The 24512-nt window shown below is 36.7% G+C and overlaps 1 protein-coding gene across 5 annotated transcripts in view; it reads right to left on the bottom strand.

Moving 5' to 3' along the window:
* RELCH (RAB11 binding and LisH domain, coiled-coil and HEAT repeat containing) overlaps positions 1 to 24512 on the bottom strand; it is a 111794-nt gene that overhangs the window by 25975 nt on the left and 61307 nt on the right. For 3 of the 5 annotated variants that reach the window (XM_061130674.1, XM_061130675.1, XM_061130678.1), the window contains exons 14-23: positions 20802 to 20942; positions 20203 to 20367; positions 17998 to 18145; positions 17807 to 17869; positions 13545 to 13701; positions 12802 to 12925; positions 10697 to 10745; positions 8621 to 8700; positions 4625 to 4731; positions 1267 to 1366 (exon numbers count right to left, since the gene is read on the bottom strand). In XM_061130674.1, coding sequence (XP_060986657.1) covers positions 1267 to 1366; positions 4625 to 4731; positions 8621 to 8700; positions 10697 to 10745; positions 12802 to 12925; positions 13545 to 13701; positions 17807 to 17869; positions 17998 to 18145; positions 20203 to 20367; positions 20802 to 20942 — 1134 coding nt within the window. The remainder of the gene's footprint in view (positions 1 to 1266; positions 1367 to 4624; positions 4732 to 8620; positions 8701 to 10696; positions 10746 to 12801; positions 12926 to 13544; positions 13702 to 17806; positions 17870 to 17997; positions 18146 to 20202; positions 20368 to 20801; positions 20943 to 24512) is intronic. The other 2 variants (XM_061130676.1, XM_061130677.1) reach the window with 1 other exon arrangement.

Here is a 24512-nt window from a genome sequence, read left to right as displayed (position 1 = left end):
ACAACTGTGGAATAACATGGACAGAGGATTTTCAATCTTCTGATAAGAATGGAATTTTCTTTAGATACCACAAAAAACTTAAAAGTTTTAGATGTTTTAAAATCTATCAGTGCTCTAACTCTTTGACTGAAATTTACCTTAAATTATCTAAAAATTCTGAAATGTAGGAAGAATTGAATTATCTCATTCTTCTTATGAAAATAAATGCTTTAAGATATTTTAAGAATGAAACACACAATAGGGACAGTTTTAGCTTGAACAAACGCACTTTTCTTAAACTATTATATTATCTTGCGAAGTAATGGAATAGATTTAAAAAACAACCATCATAATAATAGCTAACATTTATTAAGTTCTTCTAATTATGTGTCAGACACTGTCTTAAGGCTTTTACAAGTATTAACTCATTTAATATTAACAAAACATCCTCTGAGATGGATACTTATTATTATCTTCACTTTGTAGATGAGAAAACCAAGGCCAGAGAAGCTTGAGCCCGGCATGAAGTGGCAGAGACAGATGCTGAACCCAGGCAGGGAGGTTCTGTGATAAGACTCAAGAACAGTAAAACACTCAAAGCCAGTTTTAGTGTTCAAATTCAAGTTCTAAAAACATACATACATAAACTAGGCTGACACAATTTCCTTTGTGAAGGATAAAAAAGATACGCAGGTATTCCAATTTTCATACTAAACTTGGGTAGGTGGCAATTTAAGAAAATCTAGTTAAATTATATGAAGTGTCTTCTCTAAGTCTATGGGCAGTTAAAGTATAGAGATGTTGTTATTCCAGACATGGTATGTGAGGAAATAACAAAGTAGGAGTAATCAATAAATATTTCCATAATTGCAATGATTGAATCAAAGTATATTTTACTCATGAGTCCAACTATATTTTACAACTTTATAAACACCCTTTACTGTTTTAGTTTGTTTTAATAGCCATTTGCCTCAGTAAATAGAAAAGTATAGCCAAGAAGATTTACATAGGATGGAAATAAATAAGATTTAAAAGAAATTTGAGAAGAGGAAATGATAATATAACAACATTCAAGGAACCAATAAGGCTAAAGAACAATCCGAAATATTCCAAAATTAAATTTCTGCCCCATCTCACAGTACACAACTAGATACTATTCAATGCAACAAAATATACATCAATGTAACATAGTATGAAAAGCTCCCTCCCTTCAAAAAAATATTCCCTCTCCCTCTTCCAAAGAAAATCATTATGATCTGAAAAAAACAGAAGTATTTGTTTACATACCTCAAACATTCTAGCAGCAGTACACCTCACGAGTGCTGATGTGTGGACAACACCATACCATAAAACAGTTAACAGTAACTCATGGTAAGCTGGATTTGCACTGCAAGAAAGAAAATCAACGCTAAAAGTGAGAGCCACAGTGTCTTACTGGGGTACTGAAAAACTCTACCTTTCTGAGGAATACTAATGACAAAAATATGGGCAAAACATATAGAATTACTTTCTATGGTTTAATAGGCTATGTTTAAGATTCTTGAAAAAAGGGAAGTCACCTTATACAGCTACAGACTTTTAGCATATTCAGGAACTAAGTTTCTCTAAGCATGTGCAAAGATGATAGACATTTCAACTCTTTGATAGTATAAAAGTTAAAATTATAAAAAAATAAAATAAAATTTACTACTTATGAGAACAAACACTGGACTAAGAGTCAGATGGGTAAGTTGTAACCTTCAGTTGAGTTCAGTTCAGTCGCTCAGTCGTGTCCGACTCTTTGCAACCCCATGAATTGCAGCACACCAGGCCTCCCTGTCCATCACCAACTCCCGGAGTTCACTCAAACTCATGCCCATCGAGTCGGTGATGCCATCCAGCCATCTCATCCTCTGTCGTCGTCCCCTTCTTCTCCTGCTCCCAATCCCTCTCAGCATCAGGGTCTTTTCCAATGAGTCAACTCTTCACACGAGGTGGCCAAAGTATTGGAGTTTCAGCATCAGTCCGTCCAATCAACACCCAGGACTGATCTCCTTTAGGGTGGACTGGTTGGATTTCCTTGCAGTCCAAGGGACTCTCAAGAGTCTTCTCCAACACCACAGTTCAAAAGCATCAATTTTTCGGCACTCAGCTTTCTTCACAGTCCAACTCTCACATCCATACATGACCACTGGAAAAACCATACCCTTGACCAGATGGACCTTTGTTGGCAAAGTAATGTCTCTGCTTTTTAATATGCTGTCTAGGTTGGTCATAACTTTCCTTCCAAGGAGTAAGCGTCTTTTAATTTCATGTCTGTAGTCACCATCTGCAGTGATTTTGGAGCCCCAAAAAATAAAGTCTGACACTGATTCCACTGTCTCCCCATCTATTTCCCATGAGGTGATGGGACCAGATGCCATGATCTTAGTTTTCTGAATGTTGAGCTATAAGCCAATGTTTTCCCTCTCCTCTTTCACTTTCATCAGGAGGCTTTTTAGTTCCTCTTCACTCTCTGCCATAAGGGTGGTGTCATCTGCATATCTGAGGTTATTGATATTTCTCCTGGAAATCTTGATTCCAGCTTGTGCTTCTTCCAGCCCAGCGTTTCTCAAGATGTACTCTGCATATACATTAAATAAGCAGGGTGACAATATACAGCCTTGATGTACTCCTTTTCCTATTTGGAACCAGTCTGTTGTTCCATGTCCAGTTCTAACTGTTGCTTCCTGACCTGCATACAGGTTTCTCAAGAGGCAGGTCAGGTGGTCTGGTATGCCCATCTCTTTCAGAATTTTCCTTAGTGAGTCTTAATTTCTGACATCTATAAACACTGGGGAAACAATACTGTCCTATATACGCCATATGGTTGGTACAGGATCAGTTAGGATAACCCAAATCAAGGATAACTCAAACCACCATATGGAAGGGTTAAGTTGGGTGTGAAAATAGTGTCATTAATAAATACATAAACCTGTTTTTAGTAAAGAATGAGAAGAAACTACTTAAGCAGCTAGATGACGTGATTATGATTTCAGTTCAGTTCAGTTTGGTCACTCAGTTGTGTCCGATTCTTTGAGACCCCATGGACTGCAGCATGCCAGGCCTCCCTGTTCATCACCAACTCCCGGAGCTTACTCAAACTCATGTCCATTTAAGTCGGTGATGCCATCCAACCATCTTATCCTCTGTCGTCCCCTTCTCCTCTTGCCTTCAATCTTTCCCAGCATCAGGGACTCTTCAAATGAGTCAGTCCTTCACATCAGGTGGCCACAGTATTGGAGTTTCAGCTTCAGCATCAGTCCTTTCAATGAATATTCAGGACTGATTTCCTTTAGGATGGACTGGTTGGATCTCTTTGCAGTCCAAGGGACTCTCAAGAGTCTTCTCCAACACCACAGTTCAAAAGCATCAATTCTTCAGCGCTCAGCTTTCTTTATGGTCCAACTCTCAAATACATACATGACTACTGGAAAAACCATAGCTTTGACTAGATGAACTTTTGTTGGCAAAGTAATATCTCTGCTTTTTAATATGCTATCTAGGTTGGTCAAACTTTTCTTCCAAGGAGCAAGCGTCATTTAATTTCATGGCTGCAGTCACCAACTGCAGTGATTTTGGAGCCCCCCAAAATAGTCTGTCACTGTTTCCACTGTTTCCCCATCTATTTGCCATGAAGTCATGGGACCAGACGCCATGATCATAGTTTTCTGAATGCTGAGTTTTAAGCCAACTTTTTCACTCTCCTCTTTTACTTTCATCAAGAGGCTCTTTAGTTCCTCTTCACTTTCTGCCATAAGGGTGGTGTCATCTGCATATCTGAGGTTACTGACATTTCTCCTGGCAATCTTGATTCTAGCTTGTGCTTCATCTAGCCCAGTGTTTCTCATGCTGTACTCTGCATGGAAGTTAAATAAACAGGGTGACAATATTCAGACTTGACGTACTCCTTTTCCTATTTGGAACCAGTCTGTCCTTCCATGTCCAGTTCTAACTGTTGCTTCTTGACCTGCATACAGACTTCTCAGGAGGGAGGTCAGGTGGTCTGGTATTCCCATCTCTTGAAGAATTTTCCACAGTTTGTTGTGATCCACACAGTCAAAGGCTTTAGCATAGTCAATAAAGCAGAAGTAGATATTTTTCTGGAACTCTCTTGCTTTTTCAATGATCCAGTGGATGTTGGCAATTTGATCTCTGGTTCCTCTGCCTTTTCTAAATCCAGCTTGAACATCTGGAAGTTCATGGTTCACGTACTGTTGAAGCCTGGCTTGGAGGATTGTGAGCATTACTTTGCCAGGGAGATGAGTGCAACTGTGTGGTAAACCAGGCAAATCAATTGGAATGGAAAAGGGAGCCCAGGGATCTGGCTTTCACTGGGACTCCTTTTCCAGCCTGGGGCCACTGAATTTTCTTTGAATTTGTACTTGATTTTATGCCTCCAGCTGCTTCAAAGAAGACATATCTGTATCCTTCACCTCACTCTTTTATTATAATGTATTTATTACAAAATATTAAAATATACAAAAAAAGAACAAAAAAATCTTAAGTAAAAAATCAAGAAGTTTGGTGTGCATACTAATCTTTATATAGACTAAAAATATGCAGTCTATAAAGCCAATTTTAAAACTTTCTATAGCTTTCAAAAACTATAAGCTATAATTTTTACCCCAGTTCCACAAAAGAAGCTTTCAGGCTATCAAGAGGAGCATGAGATAATGAAAGCAAGGTCATTACATCTTCTAAGAATCCAATCAACAGCTTTCGGTCTTCTTCCTACAGAGGAAAAAGACTGATAATGAAATTCCAAGCAATCAAGTAGAACTTAAAAACCATCATTTCGTATCTACAATTAGAAAATTTTATCAAATAAGGGGAAAATATCTTAATTTGGAAGCATTTTAATTAAAGGTATTTATTAAGCGTATCTACGATCACAATGGTATGAGGACAAACACTATTCTGATTCATAGATTTAGGCCTGAGCTATGCAATATGGCAGTCACTCACCACATGTGGTAACTTATACTCAAACTAAAGAGAAGTAAAATCAAAGGTTCAGTTCCCGAGCTGCACTAATTACAATTCAAGCTGTTTAACACCCATGTGTGGTTTCCTCCCTGGACAGCTCAGATGCAGATCACTTGCATTGCTACAGAAAGTTTGATGAGATAGTTCTGGTTTGAAACATGAGAAGGTATATTTTTTTTATTAAAATTGATTTTAACAGTTTAACTTCCCATTAATTTTGGCTCTAAATACTTAAATATAAGCCACTAAAACAGTTATCCTCCTCAGAGTAGAAATTGATATCTGAGAAATTATTAGTGTTGAGAAGTTGCACAGTTGCTGAAATATAGAACATTGTGTCCTTAACAAAAATAGTCACACCTTTGATTAAAAATTACTTTTATTTTTAAGCTTTCTTTGACAAACCATTATTTTAATAATCAGAAAATATTTCTTTCTTTCTTTGTTTACACAGCACACTATTAAGAAATTTGTTAGAAAAAGCAAGTCTGCTCTATAGTAAAGTTAAAAAAGATAATTGTATGTTAAATTAGCCAGAATGTGTAAGGGAAAGAATCTGACTTTCTATCAGGAAATAAATATACAATAAATTAGAGTCAAATATTTTGTCTTCAGGGCTATATTATGTCAACAATAAGTGGCTTCTATATACGTCAGTATCAACGCTTCCTGGTGGCTCGGTGGTAAAGAATCCACTTGCCAACTGATGCAGGAGACACAGGTTTGATCCCTGGGTCAGGAAGACCCCTGAAGGAAACAGCAACCCACTCCAGTATTCTTGCCTGAAAAATCCCATGGACAGAGGAGCCTGGCAGGCTATAGTCCATGGGGTCACAAAGAATTGGACATGACTGAGTGACTAAAAAGGCAGATACATCAGTAGATCCATGAGGAAGACGGGATTACCATCTAACTTTTCCTACATGGTCAGGTTAATTTAGAGTGAGGCAGAAATAAAGGACTGACAAAAGTAATGCTCAGCATGAATAAAGGATGGACACAGCAGTTTTATAATATGCTGGTCTGCTTCGTGAAGGATGGAAGCACCGACAAGCCACCGTCAGAGCTACGGTGGAACGGGGATCTCACTCATTTTTAGTTGCTTACTGTATCAGAGGATTCACAAAATTTGGAAAATAAACTGTAAATCTGAAAAAACTTAACTGTGAAGTAACAGCTATAAAATATACTGCTAAATGAGCATGAATTCTTTGATTTGAAAATTTACTACAACACAATTTCTCAACTTTGAAATTTCAAAACAAGTAATACTGCTTACGCACTTGATTCAAAATAGGCTTTGTTTATCAAAGCAACAAGGACAGTTAATTTACCTTAATAGAAAATTTTGTTTAGTAGGAAAAACACTGGCGTGTGCTTCCTTAAGCACTGGCAACCTATGATGGCCACTCACTTCTTGTTCTGTAAATACCAGCAAAGCTCTTATCTTTTTAGATATTTGGATTTCACAGTTACTCAAAAAATACGTCTACATTGATGTATTCAGTAAATCTATTCTGAGGGACTACTATGAGACAAACCTTGTATTTCATACTTTATCAAGCCTTACAATATGTATCTCCTATTTATTATGCCTTAAAATACTATTTATGGTCAAAATCAACATACTTAGCATACTTACTGCCCAAGCTTAAAAATGAGAGAGGAAAATACTGACATCACCTTTGTTATTCTGCTGGAAGAGCTTGCAAAATTAAAGAGGAAAATGGTATTTGTGCTGTTGTGCCTGGTAATGTGCTAGGACTTAGTCTCCACAACTTGAAGGACAACAATGGATTCAATCTGTTAAGGTTACATGACTTAAAATATTCTAAACACAGAGATCCTGTGTGTATCTGTATTATGAGGTAGTCTGAGAAACTAGGGTAGACAAGTTAAAAGAATACTGTACTACTTTAACTGAGTTGGAGCTTCTACTACAAGATATCTTATGATATTGGAGAACTACAGTTTCATATTATAAGATGGTTCAAATCTGTTTTGGAAGAAGAATGCAATAAATATGAATGGCTATACTTTGAATTCAAAAGGCAAAAAAAGTTAGGAATTAGTGTGGAAAACGGGGGGAAAAAGATCTTCCTCTGATTTTCCCATTCTTTTTTAAAACTTAATTTGGATTTTTTTTATTGTTTTCCTATGATTACATTCAGATTAATTGGGGGGAGCGATCAGAAATACTACATAGGAATTATTGTGTCATGATTTCTAAAAATGCTTTATCTTGAGTCCATATTTTCAACTCACAGGTGGGACTGCCTCACACTTAAAAACGACTGATGTGCCTTAACACACAACGTGTTAATTTAAAGCAATGCTATGTAGAGTGAGGTGGTCTGCTATACTGGTGACCACCAATGAACCACCTCCTGGGTCAAGCTCTCATTCAGTTTCCTCTTTTTCGATCCGGATTGGACCTGTGACTTGCTTTAACCAACAGAATGCAGTAGTGTGCTAATTCCAAAGCCTAGGCTGCAGCCTAGCAAATTCTGTTTCTTACAATTTTGGGAGCCCTAAGCTAGCACAGAATGAGTCTGGCTCTGCCGCTCCTCAGGACGTGCAGACAGAGAGAGGCCCTGAGACCGTGGGGACTGAAGCCCAGCCACCCTTCCAGGAGCCCCACCAACCAACCAGGTGAACGCAGCCACACAGCGACTACCAGCACGAAGAATGCCCTCCACAGGGAAAGTCACCTGATCAGACTCTCTGCACAGTGTCTATGTGATTAGGGCACATTTTGAAAGTAACTAAAGTGTTGTGGTGAACGTTAGGACTTCTGCCTGTCCACCAGGGAGAAGCCGTAATTGGGCCCTTGGAAAGCTTCAGTCATTTAGTGGCGGCTTCAGTGATAGAAAGCAGGCCCCTGAAGGCAGGGATGCCCCACAGGTTTCTCATCTCTACCCCTCTCCGCGGAAGAGGACCTCTGCTGATCGGCGCACCACACACCTTTCCAGGCGATCACTCTGACTTGGGTCATGGCAACCTCCTCCAAAAGGACTTATGCCGCAGTCTGTGCCTCCCAGGACAGCTGCCGTCGGGGTCTCTGACCCCACGGCGGGCCACTGTCAACGGGCACCTCCACCAGAGACTCCCAAACCCTCACAGGAGAAGATGAGCTTGCATCCTTCTACTCTGCCATCTTTGCTACACTAACCAAAATGATTGGAAGAGACCTCCAGCTCAGCAAAGACCATGAGCAATAAAAGAGTTATAACAATCCTTCATGTTTCGGGATTACAAAATACTTTGCTAAAAATAATGAAACAGTATGTTACAGCATTTTGCAGTGTGCTTCAGCTAACACATGTGCTTTATTAATGAAAAAATTATCATGAAACACAAAGAAATTGCTACATAAGTACAATCTAACACTTTTAAACAAAATATCAAGAAGCACACAACCTCTAATTTTATTTAACAGAGATAGTCCTCAAGAGACTATTATTAAAATATGCTTTCTACTATAAATTATTTATTTAATAAGAAGAATAAATAAATTTGTTTTTCATTTATGGGTATTATTTTTACTTATAAACACATTAAAAGACATAACATTAGCTATCTTTCTAAATAGACAATGCTTGTACATTTTCTAGCCAAAGAATTTTTCCCTTACCTGAATATAACATGTAAGGACTCCTGTTGCGTAAATGGGGACAGTAGCTTTAGTGAGGACCCCATTTCCTGCTGAGGAATCTAAAAATCACAAAAATAATTTAAAATATCTGAGTATGCTTTAAATGTAAAGCAAAATTTCATAATACAAATTATATTTTAAATTACAATTGGTTACAAGGCTTACAAATAAATGTTATCATTACTTTAAAAATACTTTTATCAAAACATACATATCCACTGGTGGTTGTGAAAATGCAACTTAATACTTTTCAGAGCCATTAGCATACAAAATTTTGATAGATGGGAAAAACTTTAACGACCAAAATGAGATGCTATACCGTTATTTGCATAGTCATAAATCAGAGCTTTCTTTAACACTTTCCCAAGTGGCCGTGTAAGCATGCTGTATGAATTTTCAGGCTTCTAATTTGCAGTGTTCAGTAAATCATCAAGGTACTCAGCTGAAAGGAGACACCTAGATATATATGTGACCTGCTTCTAGACATCGAGACGCTACCTAGTTTCTAGTATTAGCCTAGTTCCAGAGCTCTTCCTGCATCCTGTACAGGGGTTTTTCAGAAGCCAGGCAGAACCCTGACTATTTTCATGGAGTAGGGAGACTAAATACAGCTCGGGGAGAGGGGAAAGCATGCAACCACAGCTGAGTGTCCTGTGACGACTTTAAGACATCAGATTTTCTTTCTCATGCAGCAGGTGTAGACGATTTTTTAAAAACAGGTCCAGAGATGATATGGCAGTTGCTATTTATAGCACCAACAGCTCTCACTTACTGATGTTAGGCATTATTTGAAGCACTTTACATTTGCTTTTATGTACTCAAACTTTTAAAAATTACTTTTTTCTATTCTTATACGGTTTTAAATTCTTTTCAGAAAGTAGTACATACAGAATTCAGTTAAAAGCATGCATTTAACTATCTTGAAAGTATTTTCACCAGAAAAGAATCTATTTTCATATCAATTAGTATTTGAGGTTTTTTTATTTTCTTGGCAAGAGTAATTTTATCTTTTGGGGAGTACTGATGTTGGCTGAGTGTGACTACGGTAGCCGAGAGGTAAATCTGAGGCTACGAAACATAAGCTTAAGTTGAATTCATACATATAGACTGTATATAATCACCTTGTAACTAATAATTCTGAAAGCTATCATCATAAGAATGAATAATTAACTAAACAGATAATACCAATTTTTAATTTCAAGTAATTAAACCATTAGAAAGCTATTAAATATAAACTTTAGGAAGCATGTCAAAAAAAACCAAACACCTCACTGACATTTTCAAACTTAAAAGGAGTCATTTATTCACTCTCTAATTACCTCTGAGGACAGACAAAAATGGGAGTTTTCCAAATGACTCAAATCAAATCACTAAGGTAAGACTGAGATAAGAATTACCTACACATCCAAAACAGCCAATTACAATACAAATCATGGGGACTATACATTTTTGTCCTTAATATTTTTCACAATTCATTCCTAGAAATTAGAAAAATACACAGGGACATAAGATCTACACATAAAGGAGTTCTTGGTGCTATAACCAGACTTCTTAAGACAGTAATTGAAAACTATGAACAGAGGGGCTGGAGCTGCCCATTAAAGCCTGTAGTTTCTTAAAAATCTCATGTTTCATAAAAAATATATATGTATATTTTACATTCTATTCAGTTATACTTGTTTTAATTTTTAACAGTTCTAAGTAACTAATTATGAATTACATGCTCTGTATTTTTTCCTTTTCAGTATTTCAATTGCACCACTTCAAACCTCCAAGGTTACAAATAAGTACACAGTCTGAGAAGGTCAGGTTTAGGACAATTTGATTACAGAAGGTAGATATTTACAATAAAACTGATGGAGATTAATCTTACTACTACTCCATGGAAAGGATATTAGATGTAGCAGTGCTGTAAAGCCAAGAACTCCATAGTATAAATTTTCCTTTTCAATTGTACTTGTTAGCTTATTTATACAATTTGCATAGAATGAATAAAGTATTTTTCTGGAGTAAAGAGACTTAATTGTTTTTAAAAATTATAATGTACAAACTTACCAATATTTTCTTCAGACAGCCTTAAAATCTCCTGGAACTGAGGTTTTACCTAAGCAACCCAAAGAAAAGATCCAGAAAGTCTCAGGTTCAACAGACCAATCAATGGTTAAATAAAATGTTTCCTACCATTGCTACTACTACTTATTTTTAAAGATTCAAGTAGTCAAAAACACAACAGTTCTTAAAAGCCATAGGAAAAAAGAAGTGTCAAGTTTCTGAAAACAATATCTTTTTAGAGATAAAATATTTAAAAAATCAATTTAGGTCAGCAACTTTCCCGAAGGACCTTTAGATTCCGTCACTAAATTAAAATAATTTCCAAGGTGACTTTAAGTGTTTGAAATTACTACCTCCCAAAACCAAACCTGATGATAGAAAGGGTACTTAGGCAGACAATATATGATTAAAACTGTTGAAAAAAATTGTTGTGTATAAAAGGAATGAAAATGAAATTCCATTCATTTAGGATATTCAGTAAGTAAGATAATCATTATGTTATATCCGTTGGCTTAGTCTTTAACTTTTTAAAAATTTAATTTTAAACATGAAAGACAGAATTTAACAGTTAAGTTTTAAGTTAGAGGAAATGCTTGTTTTTATTTTTAACATTACAGATTTCAGGCCTCTGAAGTCAACCACTTAAGTGTTAACGTGAATTCCTAATTGCTTTTGTAAGAAAAAGTAAATTAAACAACAGTTACTTCTTCTGGAGATGTCAAACAGTTTTTGCCAATAGTGATTCCCAGTAAAATCCAACTATACTTAATAATTAGATGTTAATGAATGACTTGGTTTCTCCTACAGTAACATTAAGCTCTGGTTTTTGCCCTCCTATCAATAGGTCAGGCATATTAATTTGCAAATTCCATTTAAACTGAGATGTAGACCACTGTGAAAAGATTAACCTACAGCATCAGATGTACAGGATTAAATTTCATTTCACACATGAAAAGATTAAGTATAGATACATTAAAAGATTTATTCAAGGACACACAGAGTCATAACCCATTTTCTGAATTTTGTCAGTCTACTATACCAAACTGTTATGCTCCAAATGTTTCAAAAACTACAGGCTTAGCCAAGAGATGCCACAAAATTTTTACCTTTTAAATGTCTTCACATATGGCAACTACATCTTTATAAGGTTTTGTTAATGCTCTAAAGAACCGGCTCAACAATCTTTTATGAAGACAAATGGATTAACAGGATTAAAGAACAAAGTAGGACCTAAGGACTTTCCAATTTTAATAGTTAAACAACAAAATAACCTGGTCAGGCAAATGTGACAGTGATTGAAATATGCAGCATTTATCTCAAGTGTCCATTCTATTCCAAGGGCTCCTGTCTTGTAGCAAGTATTCTACATAAGCTGCTTTGTTTCTATAATCACCTGAGTGAAAGTCAGGGTTGCTCAGTTGTGTCTGACTCTTTGTGACCCCATAGACTATATAGTCCATGGAATTCTCCAGGCCAGAATACTGGAGTGGGTAGCCTTTCCCTTCTCCAGGGGATCTTCCCAACCCAGGGATCGAACCCAGATCTGCTGCACTGCAGGTGGATTCTCTACCAGCTGAGCCACAAGGGAAGTCCAAGAATACTGGAATGGGTAGCCTATCCCTTTTCCAGCAGATCTTCCCGACCCAGGAATCGAACTGGGGTCTCCTGCATCGCAGGTGGATTCTTTACCGACTGAGCTATCAGGGACGCCCACAATCACCTGAAGTTCTGACCAAAGCATTTGGGGAAATGGGGGCTTCCTGAATCTGTGGTAGATTCAGTACAAGAAGCACATTCAAAGAATTGCAGTGGAGTCCCCTAGCTGATACTTTCTCTGCTGGAAAGCTCTGAGACATCCACAGTGAGCAGACCTTATATTTAAATGTGGATACAGACTAAATTTTGGCTAAATCATTTTCTGAAAGTCAATAAAGATAAGAATATTACAGACCAGAATTTTCTTTTATTATCATAGCTTTCTAAGATATTAAAAGATAATTAGAATAAAGGAAGGGCTCCTGCTTTTACTTACTCTCCCATACCATTAATTAACACATTACATTTTTATATGTCTTGCATATAAGAAAATATGAAATACAAGTTTTTACCTTAGTGTTTGTAAAAATTTTGCCAAATGTCCGGCAAAGGCGCCAGAAAAATCTGGAGAATTCATGGACACAGGCAGTTGAAGTAACATTAATTTTGCCAACTATTTCTATAAGCTGTGGTAACCTGCATAAGAAAGAAAGGAAAGTAGACAGGGGATACAAATAAATTACTGTTTCCTTGCCAATTTCTGAAACAATCCAAATCTAACAATCTCTTCTGCTTTTCACAGCCAGTAAAATTAGAAAACAAAGGAGTTGTTTGGGACCCTTTGAAAAAGTCTTAATTTTATATTCTGTAAACGTCTTAAATTTTAAGAGATTGTCATGAAATATCTGGAAACTTAATGGCAGAGTTCTAAGTGTGGTGTTAATAAGACTTAAGTCAATGGAGGTGATACTTCATACAAAAGCTTGGCTAACATGGCACCATATATTTTAGCCTCAAAAATGAGAAGTCTGGATGTAGTTTACAATCCACCACCACTTTTAGATAATAAGGGAGCAGACAGGTCTTTCTGCAGTATACAGACACACCATTTTCACACATAAGCAACTACATGTCTACAGGTATAAATCTTCTCTCCTGAAGACAGTTAACCACAGATGACGCCAAGTTATGTTTTGTTATTTTTAAAAAAATATTTTGCTATATTTTGTCCCTCAGTTCCCAGGCTAAATATCGTGAGCTGTCTTCCATTCAAGTAGCTGAGATGTACCAAGTGAACGCGGAGGTGGTAACTTACAACTGATTGACAACCCACAGTAAACTCTCCCAGCCGGTCGTGCCCTCGTGTTCCAGCTGGTGGTCATAGAGCTGCAGCAGCAGCGCCAGCCGCTCGCGGCCTCCGACAATCGTCGACACGTCCTGAAGGGGCGACGCGGGCCGCGGGAACCTCGTCACTGCAGAGAGCAGCGGGAGAAGTCATGCGCAAAATGGCGGTTGGGGCCGTTAACCGTCTTGTCAGAAGAAAAGCAAGGTTCTGCCTCCTAATAGCTATTTAGCATATTCTAGACTTCAAATATAAAGCTAAAATACATTAAATCACTTTTAGAAGAAAATGAAATGTAGTTGATCCCTGCACAGTCAGGGGTTAAACTGTCTAGTCAGACCTTTGTGTCAGAGATTCCTCCACACCCACAAATTCAACCAACCATGGACCAGGCAGTACTACATTATTAACTACGGAAAACTATCCATATATAAGTGGATGTGTACACCTCAAACTCCTGTTGTTTAAGGCTCGACTGTAAATTTCTCTTGCATGTGAACAAATTTAACAAATCTCAAAAAATTAAGATTTTATGAGACTAAATATCTAGTAAACGAATACGAAATGAAAGAGTTTGCCAGTAAAAAGCAAAACTTTAAAATTTGCTCCAAAATAGGATCTCAGTTAAAATATGGATTTAAATTTGGTTTAAAAAAAACAAAGATAGTTATAAATCCACCAGACTGCTTATGTCAATAAATAATAACTATAATAAGATATTTCCTTCATGGAGTAAAAAACTAATAGGTTGATAGCAGGGAAAAATTGTTTAATACCAGAGAATAACCTAAAATACACTAAAGCTTGAGCTGAACAGGGTTCTTAAGTATTTAATCTCCAATATTAAATGCCTTATTTAGAAAGTCTTCCATAATTTGATAAACATTAAATTAATATAAAGTGTTAAAAGCAGTGACCAGTAAGATAAAGCTATATGTAATAATAATTAAAAAATTATTATAAATACAAACTTTAAAAGTTTTTGGGGAAAACTGAAAAAATGACTTTTTAAAATTGTGTAAATAAATATCGAATATACATTAGTATATTTTAAAATTTGAACATATCAATAAAATTTATCATCCTACAGATCACAGATTCCAGGTCTTAGCTGGCTCTTAACTGACGAATGCTACCAATAGCTCTTTAACTGTTGAAGAGAAATTCCTAGTGGTCCAACAGCTCCTGCATAGAGGTTAACACTCTAAAAAGACGCAATGAAAGATGCAGCATTTTCTCAAAGCATATGAATGGCTTAATGATAATCATTAAACTTACGAAAACATGAAATAACTTTTAAAATGCTGAAAGACAAAATTAAGATGGTATTGTCTTCCTATGCTTCCTAAGGTATTTAACAATATCTTAAGTACAGATAAAGATTGTCCCTTGTTAGTTAAAAGTCTCTACTTGCTATCATAACACACAAACAAATAAATGAATTTAGGTAAAATGGTATCCCATACTCTCTGATATTTCTGCATGAATCGTCATTATCTCAACCTAGGAATCAAACAGATTTGGACAGTGAGGGATAGCTGTACCTCATATTTCTATATCATGTTGAAGCACATCTGATCGTTTCAAATAGGATTATATCATAGTGGTCACAATCTGTGATACTACAATGGAATGCATATTATTCCTTCAGAAATATGACAAATTACTGAAAAACAGTGGAAGAGTTAAGAGTAAAATAGATAATGTTAAGATTTATTATAGGAAAAGTGAGGTCCAAAGATTTAAAGCGAGGTCCAACAGAAGCAAAACAAGAAATAAGCAATTACTTGGATAACTCAGGGGTTCCCTGGAGGCTCAGATGGTGAAGAATCCGCCTGCAATGCAGGAGACTGGAGTTTGATTCCTGGGTTGAGAAGATTCCCTGGAGAAGGGAATGGCTACGCACTCCAGTATTCTTGCCTGAAGAATTCCATGGACAGAGGAATCTGGCGGGCTACAGTCCATGGGGTTGCAAAGAGTCGGACATGACTGAGCAACTAATACACCATGGACAACTCAGTTGTAAAAGATAAGTAGTTGGAATGATAAGTTTGAGGTTTAGGAACCTCAAAGTATTATTCTATTTAAAAGGCTTTTTAAAAATTTAACCATCTAACTTGTGAACATACAGAAAAGTCCTCAGAATGCCATTTCAATAGACTGGCAAAAAGCTAGCATTTTATTGTATAAAAATTACCAAAATTATCCAAATCCAGCAAAATAACAGCTGCTATGATTCTTTAATGTATTCCTTCCCACCAAAATGTCAGCTCTATGATGGCAGAGATTTTTGTCTGTTTTATTCGTGAGTGCATCTGAAGTGTTCAAAATAGTACCTTGCATAAATATTAGCTAGTGTTGTGGAATTTTCATTATTTAAGCAAAAAACAAATCTTCACTTGTAATAAACTGTATCCCAAATTATATAGATGCGTATATAGACAGACATATAGACACAGCTATATAGACAGACCCTAAATATGGATATAATATTTCCTCATTTATAGTAAATGTATTATAACCTACATGTGAGTACAACAACATTAACATTTACAGCTAAAAGTCAGAAGGTCAAATTAAGTCAGTGAGAACTTAAGATTATTTTTGACATGATAAAGACATAATCACAAGGAAAGGTCACATAAACATCTGTTCAGAATTGTAAAGTAGTTTTGAAAATTTTCTGTCTAATCTCTAGCATGTGCTTGGCCATAGGCGACACTGAAGAATTATTTGCTAAGTAAATGAATGATAGTGAATGCTATGGGGTGAACTGTGTCTCCCTTAAAAATTTGTATGTTGAAATCCTAACCCCTAGGACCTCAGAATATGATCTTATCTGGAAATAGTACTGTTGCAGATATAATTAGATAAGATGAAGTCACACTGGAACAGCGTGGACTTTCGACGCAATATAACTGATCTCATAATAAGGGGAAGTTTGGGCACAGAGACACACACACGCACACACACACACAGAACAGAATGTGAAGATGAAGGCAGAGATTGGGGGGATGCATTTACAAGCCAGAGTACCAGAGATCGCCAGCAAGCCACAGGAAGCTAGGGGACAGGCAGGAAAGAGCTTTCCCCTCACAGCCTTCAGAAGGAGCCAACCCTGCTGTCACCTGATCTTAGACCTCTCGCCTTCAGAACTGCACGACAACAAGTGTCTGATGTTAAAGCACTACGTTTCTATTACTTTGTTATGGTGGATGCAGCAGAATAATGCAGTGAGATAGAAAGAAAAAGCGAATTAGAAAGTCACTACCCAGCTGAAGTGCCTTAGTGAGTGAAGGGGTAAAACTAAAGTAGCCAGCTGTGAGCACTTTGTCGTTTATCATTAAGTCTGAAGTTTCATTCTCCTCAGTAATTATAATTAAAAAATATTAAACTAACTCTACCCTATCCATTCTCAATTTTCCAAGTAAAACTAGCATTCTTACAGTATATACCATTTTTATGCGATGCTTCACGCATTGTTGGATATACTGCTTCATATCCCAGAGATTACAGGTGGCCCGGTTTACTTTATATGGAAATTGTAACACTTGCTTTTATACTCCTGTTTATTAGAAGCCCAGAAGAGATATGAATAATTTCATAAATCTGAAAATCTCATACATACTAATAGTTTGTCTATAGCCATTTATCCTGCGGGTTGGGTGCTGTGGGGCTACCACGTGCCATGGATCAAAGGTCACTTACTGGTTAGCTGGACTCTGAGCTAAGAAAATAATGGCTTTTGCTATCAATTTCATTTATTCCTGAAAATAAATCATATTCTTTTTTCTGGAGGGGGAAAAAAAAACTGTGCTGCATATGCTTATATTCCTATCAAGGACACAGCAGGAAATAGCAATTACACTTTCTTTTTCCCCTACTGAAAATAACACAAAATAGCTGAGGAAGAAAAAAATTACAAAGAAAATGAAAATGAAAAGCTTCACGAACTGGCCCTGGTAACTATTAATTCAGCTCTGTTAATAAAAGAAAACACTTCTGACTTACCACACTGAAAAAAAAAAAAAGGCCACAAAAAGGCTCTAGATTAAGAATGGAGAGGAAGAATAAATATTGTAAAATAACACCATGAGGCTTATCCATAAATGATGAAGCCATGTAGCTCCCCTTAGGTATCATACAATCTCTGACCACGCGGTCCCACACATATAACACATTTTAGTAATTATGCTGTCATACAGTGACTTGTGGAGAAGGAAATGGCAACCCACTCCAGTAATCTTGCCCAGGAAGTCCCATGGATGGAAGAGCCTGGTGGGCTACAGTCCTCGGGGCTGCAAAGAGTTGGACATGATTTAGCAACTAAAACAAAGTGACTTTTACAATTTTAATCAAAAACAATTCTGTGGGAAGCTAAGCTGTCAATGTTCTACATCTCCCTTCCATAATTTAAGCTCAATACCTTCTATCTGTGGCACGTCACCATGAAGCTTGGCTTTGCTGGAGAAGGGTGCGTTCTGTAGCACTAATGCAAAGAGAGATGGGATCAAGGACTGCAAGGCAGACAGATACATGTGGAGCTTATGTTCATCCAGCCCGTGCTCGCCTTCCTGAAACATAAGCAGGAGGAAGCTAATTTAGTCTCCTGAGAGCATGCATTTATGATGCTCTTCCTTTCGGCGGCAAACAATAAAACATTTAACGACATGTATGTTAGCCTCACAGTAAACCTAATGGAGATGACCAAGAATCTTTTCTCAATTGCTCTGAGTATGTGAAAATATGAAGAGCTAAAGCACTGTGGGGGCTTCCCTGGTGGCTGAGAAGGTAAAGAATCTGCCTGCAGTGAAGGAGATCCTGGGTCGATCCCTGGATCAGGAAGATCCCCTGGAGGATGAAAAGGCAACCCACTCCAGTATTCTTGCCTGGAGAATTCCATGGACAAAGGAGCCTGGTGGGCTGCAGTTCATGGGGCTGGACTGGTTGGGCACAGCTAATGTTTTAACTTTCCCAAGGCACTGTGGACGTGATAGAATCTTTTGTATGGAAATCTTCAGGGTGAACATCAGTCATTTCATTTGTATGGAACTTCTTTCACAGGTTTTTTCTTTTAAGAGGGTCTTAACTTTTGAAATTTTAGAAGTCAGGTTAAAGATATTAAAGTGATCAAAGGAATCGTTTTAAATGCTCAACTGTTAAACCAGCAGTAGCACTTATTATTTTCTCTCTACTTCCGAACTCCTTTCATAGATTTGATGACAACTATATTTGCCAGTATTTAATGCACTTTAAAATAATTCACTGTAAAACGCAGAAGAAATTTCAAAAGGAAACAAAAGAAAGAGATAATAGAAACAACAACCAAAAAGAGTAAAACGACCACTACGGTACACAGAAACCAAGTATTAAAGTGAAAAATAGAATCGCTAGAGGTAAAAGCATTTAATGCTGCTCAAATCCACTTGGGATCTCATTATATTATAAATAACAACTGTGTCAGAAATACCAGGTATGTTAGGTTTTTTTACTATCAAGTTCTAAATTAGTTAATTTCTTTATGGAACATTACCCGTGCTGAATACTGCAGCTATGTTTAGCAGCAATGTGGAACTAGCTGTGTTATGGAGTGGAACAAAAAAAACCCGGTATGGATCATTCTCAGAGAGAAGGGATGAAAATATTTAAAAAAAAAAAAAAAACTTGAGAAAAACTCCCTAGGTTTCATAAAAAGAAGTACTTCAGTCTGGCTGTCTATTTATAGTCTTCAACATGCATTTTGAAATTTATAGGAAAAAAATCCTATTTTTAAATTAAATAAATGCACATATATACATGTAAGACTATACACAGAGTAGTATATATATACATATGTTAAAATACTTTATGTTAAAAGTCTTATAAAGATTCTTAAAATTTGGGGGTAGAAAGGGCAACAGTGTCATTTCAGAGGCTGATATCTGATCCTTGTCTTGTCATTTGACAGTTGTGCTAAGTTAAACAGTTTCCACACCAAAAGACCAAAATATAATTCAAAGAGTTCTAAGAATGAAATAATAGATTTTATTTATAAAACATGGTACATAATGTGTACATAATACACACAAAGAAATGTTAGTTTTTCTCCTAGACACTGAGACTTTTAGTACAAAGATTAGTTTCATTGTATCGACTTTTCTTCTGTTCTTAGGAAGAATGGAAAATTCATTTTAAAGAAAAGAAAAATTCATTTTAAAGAGTGAGGGCATGAACAAATGCAGTGAAATAAAGTTAAAACATTTTGACATTGTGTAAACAAGAAAGCTTTGAAGACTCATATTTTAAGTTATTTCTGCATTCTGGGGACAGAAGCTGATACTTTATCTAAAGTATTCAAGTATTCAGAAGAGGTTAGGAAGAGGCAGCGTTGGGAACAGTTGTCAGAGTAGGTGCCACAAAGGTGCTATTTTAGCTAACAAAGTCACATCGCGCCCTTTCTCCTTAGCTTCAATCAAGCAAAACTTCCTCAAATCTCTCTTGGCTCCAGACCAATAGAATCTTTAATGGGTAATTAATTAGAATGTTCAGCAAAGTGATACTTTCTATCTTTGCTTCCCCAACATTCTTTCAAGATGCCTTAAAACACACCTTTAAAATTTCTATTAATTGTATAAATAAAGGAAGCATTTACCCTGAGAAGTTTTTCAATCTTGTTCAGCAATGTGGGTAGAAGGTGAGACTGTAAATTTCCAAGTTCTGTAGTCCAGGCGGCATAGGCTGGTAAAAATACTTGATGTGTGGCACTAACGACTCTTTCTGAGGGATCACCCAAGGCTGACAGCAACAGTTCAAAACCCTGCCAAAAGGAAACAGACACAACGCAGATTTAAAACAAAACAGAAGCCTCAAAAACACAATAAAATGTAATAAACATACATTCCAATACATTTAGAAGACATTTGAAGCAAGAAAGAAAACATTCATAAGCCTGCCTTCCCCAATTTCTTTAAAGAAAAATGTCATGTATCCACTGAGGGGGAAACCAGAGGGAAAATGGCATGCTTGTGGCCAATTTCCTGCCACAAAGCTGTGGCAGATACTATAAATGAATCAAAGCATTTTCTCCTTGAAATTGCAGAATTGAAACCAGGCAGCCAACTTTAACTTGTTCAAGTTGACACATTTGCCATCCCTACTATAGATTATGGGGTATCTGAATCAGAGGTTTGGGATAGTACACCATTTGGAATTTTATAATGGAATAGATGGGATTTATTCTGAAAAGCATACCTGCTGATATTTGTCTGGGTCATCAATATATCCCATAATGATACCAAGGCTTTTGATCACAGCTTCTCTTACCAAATCTGCCTTATCTTCCATTAACATTTGTTGCAACATTGAAAGAACCAAGGAGCTACGGATCTCTTTCTGAAATAAACAACAACATGTTTTAGTATTTATTTATACTAGCAGCAGAAAAGAATAGAAAAAAATGACAGATATCCATGTATTCACAATCCAGATTAAATATATATTAACATGTTGCTATGTTTGCTTCAAGTCCTCATTTCTGAAACACAGAAGACATTATAGACACAGCTGAAGTGCATGACTCTCTTCCACCCTCCCCCTTCCCCTAATTCTCCTCTCTAAAGATAACATTTACCCTGAACTTGGTATTAATCATCTCCCAGCATATTTCTGTATTTTTACTACATATGTGCCAATCCCTGAAACCTTCACAGTGCACTTTGGCAAATCAACAGTCACCACTCTGCCATAAAGAGACTCTTCTGTGTAAAATGACTATTCTTTCTATTACTACCTATGGAACTCAGAAAAGCACTGATAGTCATAACAGGAGGGATTATAAAAATCACTCTGGTAATCAAAACATTTGCCTGGGGTAGGAGGGAAACTAAAATCCTGGTGTTGCTATTTTTTTTGAAGAACTGAGGGAAAAAGAAAAAAACAGAATGATAAAATATGAGAGTAAACTTTAAAAGCACTTACAAAACTGCATGGCTATTTTCAGATGCTACTATTAAATATAATGTCAACTACTATTGTGTCTTAAGTTTCATACAACTTTTACCCCATGGATTCAGCCTAATTAATGTCTGAGGTTAGAATAAAGTGTCATTGTTTTCATATTCTTGCCCTTCCTTCCCTTTTTTGTACCATTACTGTAACTTGATCAATTTATAAAATTCTTTAAACCTCAACTTGTTCAGGTCACCTTTACATTTAACAGTTACAATAAAAGGAAATGACCATTTCTGTAACTCTCTAGTTAGTGTGATTTGGTATGCAGAGCAAGGTCTGAAAGACATTTTAAAATATCTAGTTTTGTTTTGATTTTTAAAAACAAAATATATGTAATTATAGAAAAGTTTGGTCAAATTTAGGGTGGTGAATATACCTTTTGGTACAGCCTTGTTTATTTATCTTTTAGGTTAAATACTGCTTCCCAACATTTCTTTAAAAGTGTATTAAAAGGGCTTTTTGGTTGATATCTAAACGGGCAATAGGACAGAGATAAGCAAACCTCAGCTGGGTATTTGCTTTGCAGCGGTCAAGGCTGAGGTCAACTGTGGCAGTTTCCACATGCTAAGGAAACCCACGGGACAAGTTAGGAGGCTTCACGCCATCTGAGCTATGACTACACTGAGGTTCTACTGCTAGCAGTTACAGTGGGGTAACGAGGCAAGTGGAGCCCCACGCAGGAAACATTAAGTCCATTATTAACGCTGCTTGGCACTCTAGTACTAGGAGCAGTGTGGAACGGCTTCTTCCTTCTTTGAGAGCATGTGATGCTCAGCTCTCTCCTGGAACAATAAATAATAGGATGCTCAGACTCACTCATGGGTATCTACCTACACAATTTATCACAATAAGATAATTTCCTCTGAAAACATAGGAAAACACTAAAAAAAAAGTTTATGCCCAGTTCCTGGTGGAAGCATGGGAAAATAAGAACTTTCATGCACTGCTAATAGGAGAACAATCTGTGATGTCTTGGCGATTTAACACTGTCAAAATAAAAAAATGCACATGTCAAGAGAAACAAGATACAGAGGTTTTAACAATATGTGAAAATGTAAAATGCATAGTTTCCCACACAACGGATAAATAGATCATTGTACCGTGTGATTAATTCTGAGTAAGAAAAATTTTAAAGACATAAAAATGTAAGCTTGCATATGCACGAATTTTTATTTTCTTAAGTATTCGTTAAAAACCATTAACCATAGATGTCTGTCTTTGGAGAGAATGACTAGGGCCAAGGAAGTCTTTGATTTTCATCTGTCTGAAAATTTATTTTCAGCAACAACATTTCTGGGACTGGAGACTAGGAATTATTCTTGAATTATTCTTTGTATTTTTCTGTATAAAAAGAAAAGATAAATTTTATTTTTAAAAAAGACAATTGTCTGACTCGGGTTTCTCAGTCTTCACTCACCCTCACACTAAAGAATGTGAGGGAACGGTAAATGTAACATAAACAGCTCATGTACTGCTGCACAGTTCCAATTTCTGTACTCCTTTTAAAGAGCAGTCTTATGGAAATGACCCTTCGAGGCAGCGGTCAGCAAACTGGGCCAAAAAGTCTCTGCTGCAGCTCCTCAGCTCTGCTGTTGCAGTACGGAAGCAGACACAGACAAGTCACAGAAAGGGTGTGGCTGCGTGCCAATAAAACTTTATTTATAAAAACAGGCTGTGGATTCCATTTGGTCTCCAGACTGTACTTTGCCAAGCTCTGCTTTAAATTACCATTGTTCAAAGGAAAATGACTCTTGATGTCACCTCTGGCTTCCATCCCCTGTAAGCCCTAGACCCATCAGGAGACACCTCAGGAGCACAGCGGGCCAGCGTGCTCAGTCTTCTTCCTGGCAGGAGGCCCTTGGCCATTTAGAAACTAACGAGACCTCAAATAGCTTTTGTTTGGGCGGGGAATATCTGCTGACATTTATCATATCAGAAATTAAAAACGAGAAATTTCAAATTATTAACGCATTAAAAACAATTAACTTCTTAAAGGTTAACATGACTAATGAAATTGCAACTTTAATGGAAATAGCTATAATCAAAAAAACTAGTGAGAGGAACAGTGTTGCTTTATATTGTGTTGCAAATCTCAGTGACGTCTGACTTAAAAGAAGACAGGTAGGATCGTCTTATCTGCTGTGCCTTCAACTGTATGTTGCTTGGGTGGGAGTGCATAAGAAAACCTGGCCTCACAGAAACACGTAACTGAGAAAGGGAGAAGTATCTTCATGGCCTCTTCTGATAAGAAAAGACGCTGTCAAGCTCTGAATGGTGAATACAAGTTTTCCAAAATTCTTGTTCTCATTAGAAGTTCTAATTTTATCATTGGCAATGAACTGTCTACTTGTTTTCCTTGAAGCAAGGCTCCATGTCACTTATCTTCACGAAAATGTCTGCCACATACCAAGTTTGAATAATCACAGCTTGTTTTTCAGTGACCTATCAAGTAAAATTGGTGTCCCACGAGAAAAGCAGCTGGTTCAGCTCACAACTCAGACTATCTGAGTGCTTGCTTTCTGCAACAGCCATCAGAGTTCAGAATGCAGCAAAAGGGCTTAATATCAGTATCTTCCAGCTGATCATACAGACTGTTAAAAAAGAGGCATACTTAGGGTCAAAATTTAGTAGAATTAATAATTTCACTGATTCACCAAGTTTATTTTTAAGTGAAGTTGACTTTCTGTGAGTGCCCTGTAGTGAAGAATATGATCATTATCTGTCTATCTGGGTGTCACTGCTTTGATCAGCACTAATGTGCTGCCACTGTTGCCCATTACAAATTTTGCTGCACCAACACTGTAACTGTCAACACAGAGAAAAGGACAAGAAATGTTTTAATATTATTATGAAAATAATTTTCATCTCATGGACCTCTTCAAAAGGATCAAGGAACTCCCCAGGGTCCTCCGACCAAACTTTAGAATTCCTGATGAGGTTTAATATATTTGT

The sequence above is a fragment of the Dama dama genome, chromosome 27 (assembly GCF_033118175.1).
Source record: "Dama dama isolate Ldn47 chromosome 27, ASM3311817v1, whole genome shotgun sequence".
In the NCBI taxonomy this organism is placed as follows: Eukaryota; Metazoa; Chordata; class Mammalia; order Artiodactyla; family Cervidae; genus Dama; species Dama dama.
This window is presented reverse-complemented; position numbering and strand designations above follow the sequence as displayed.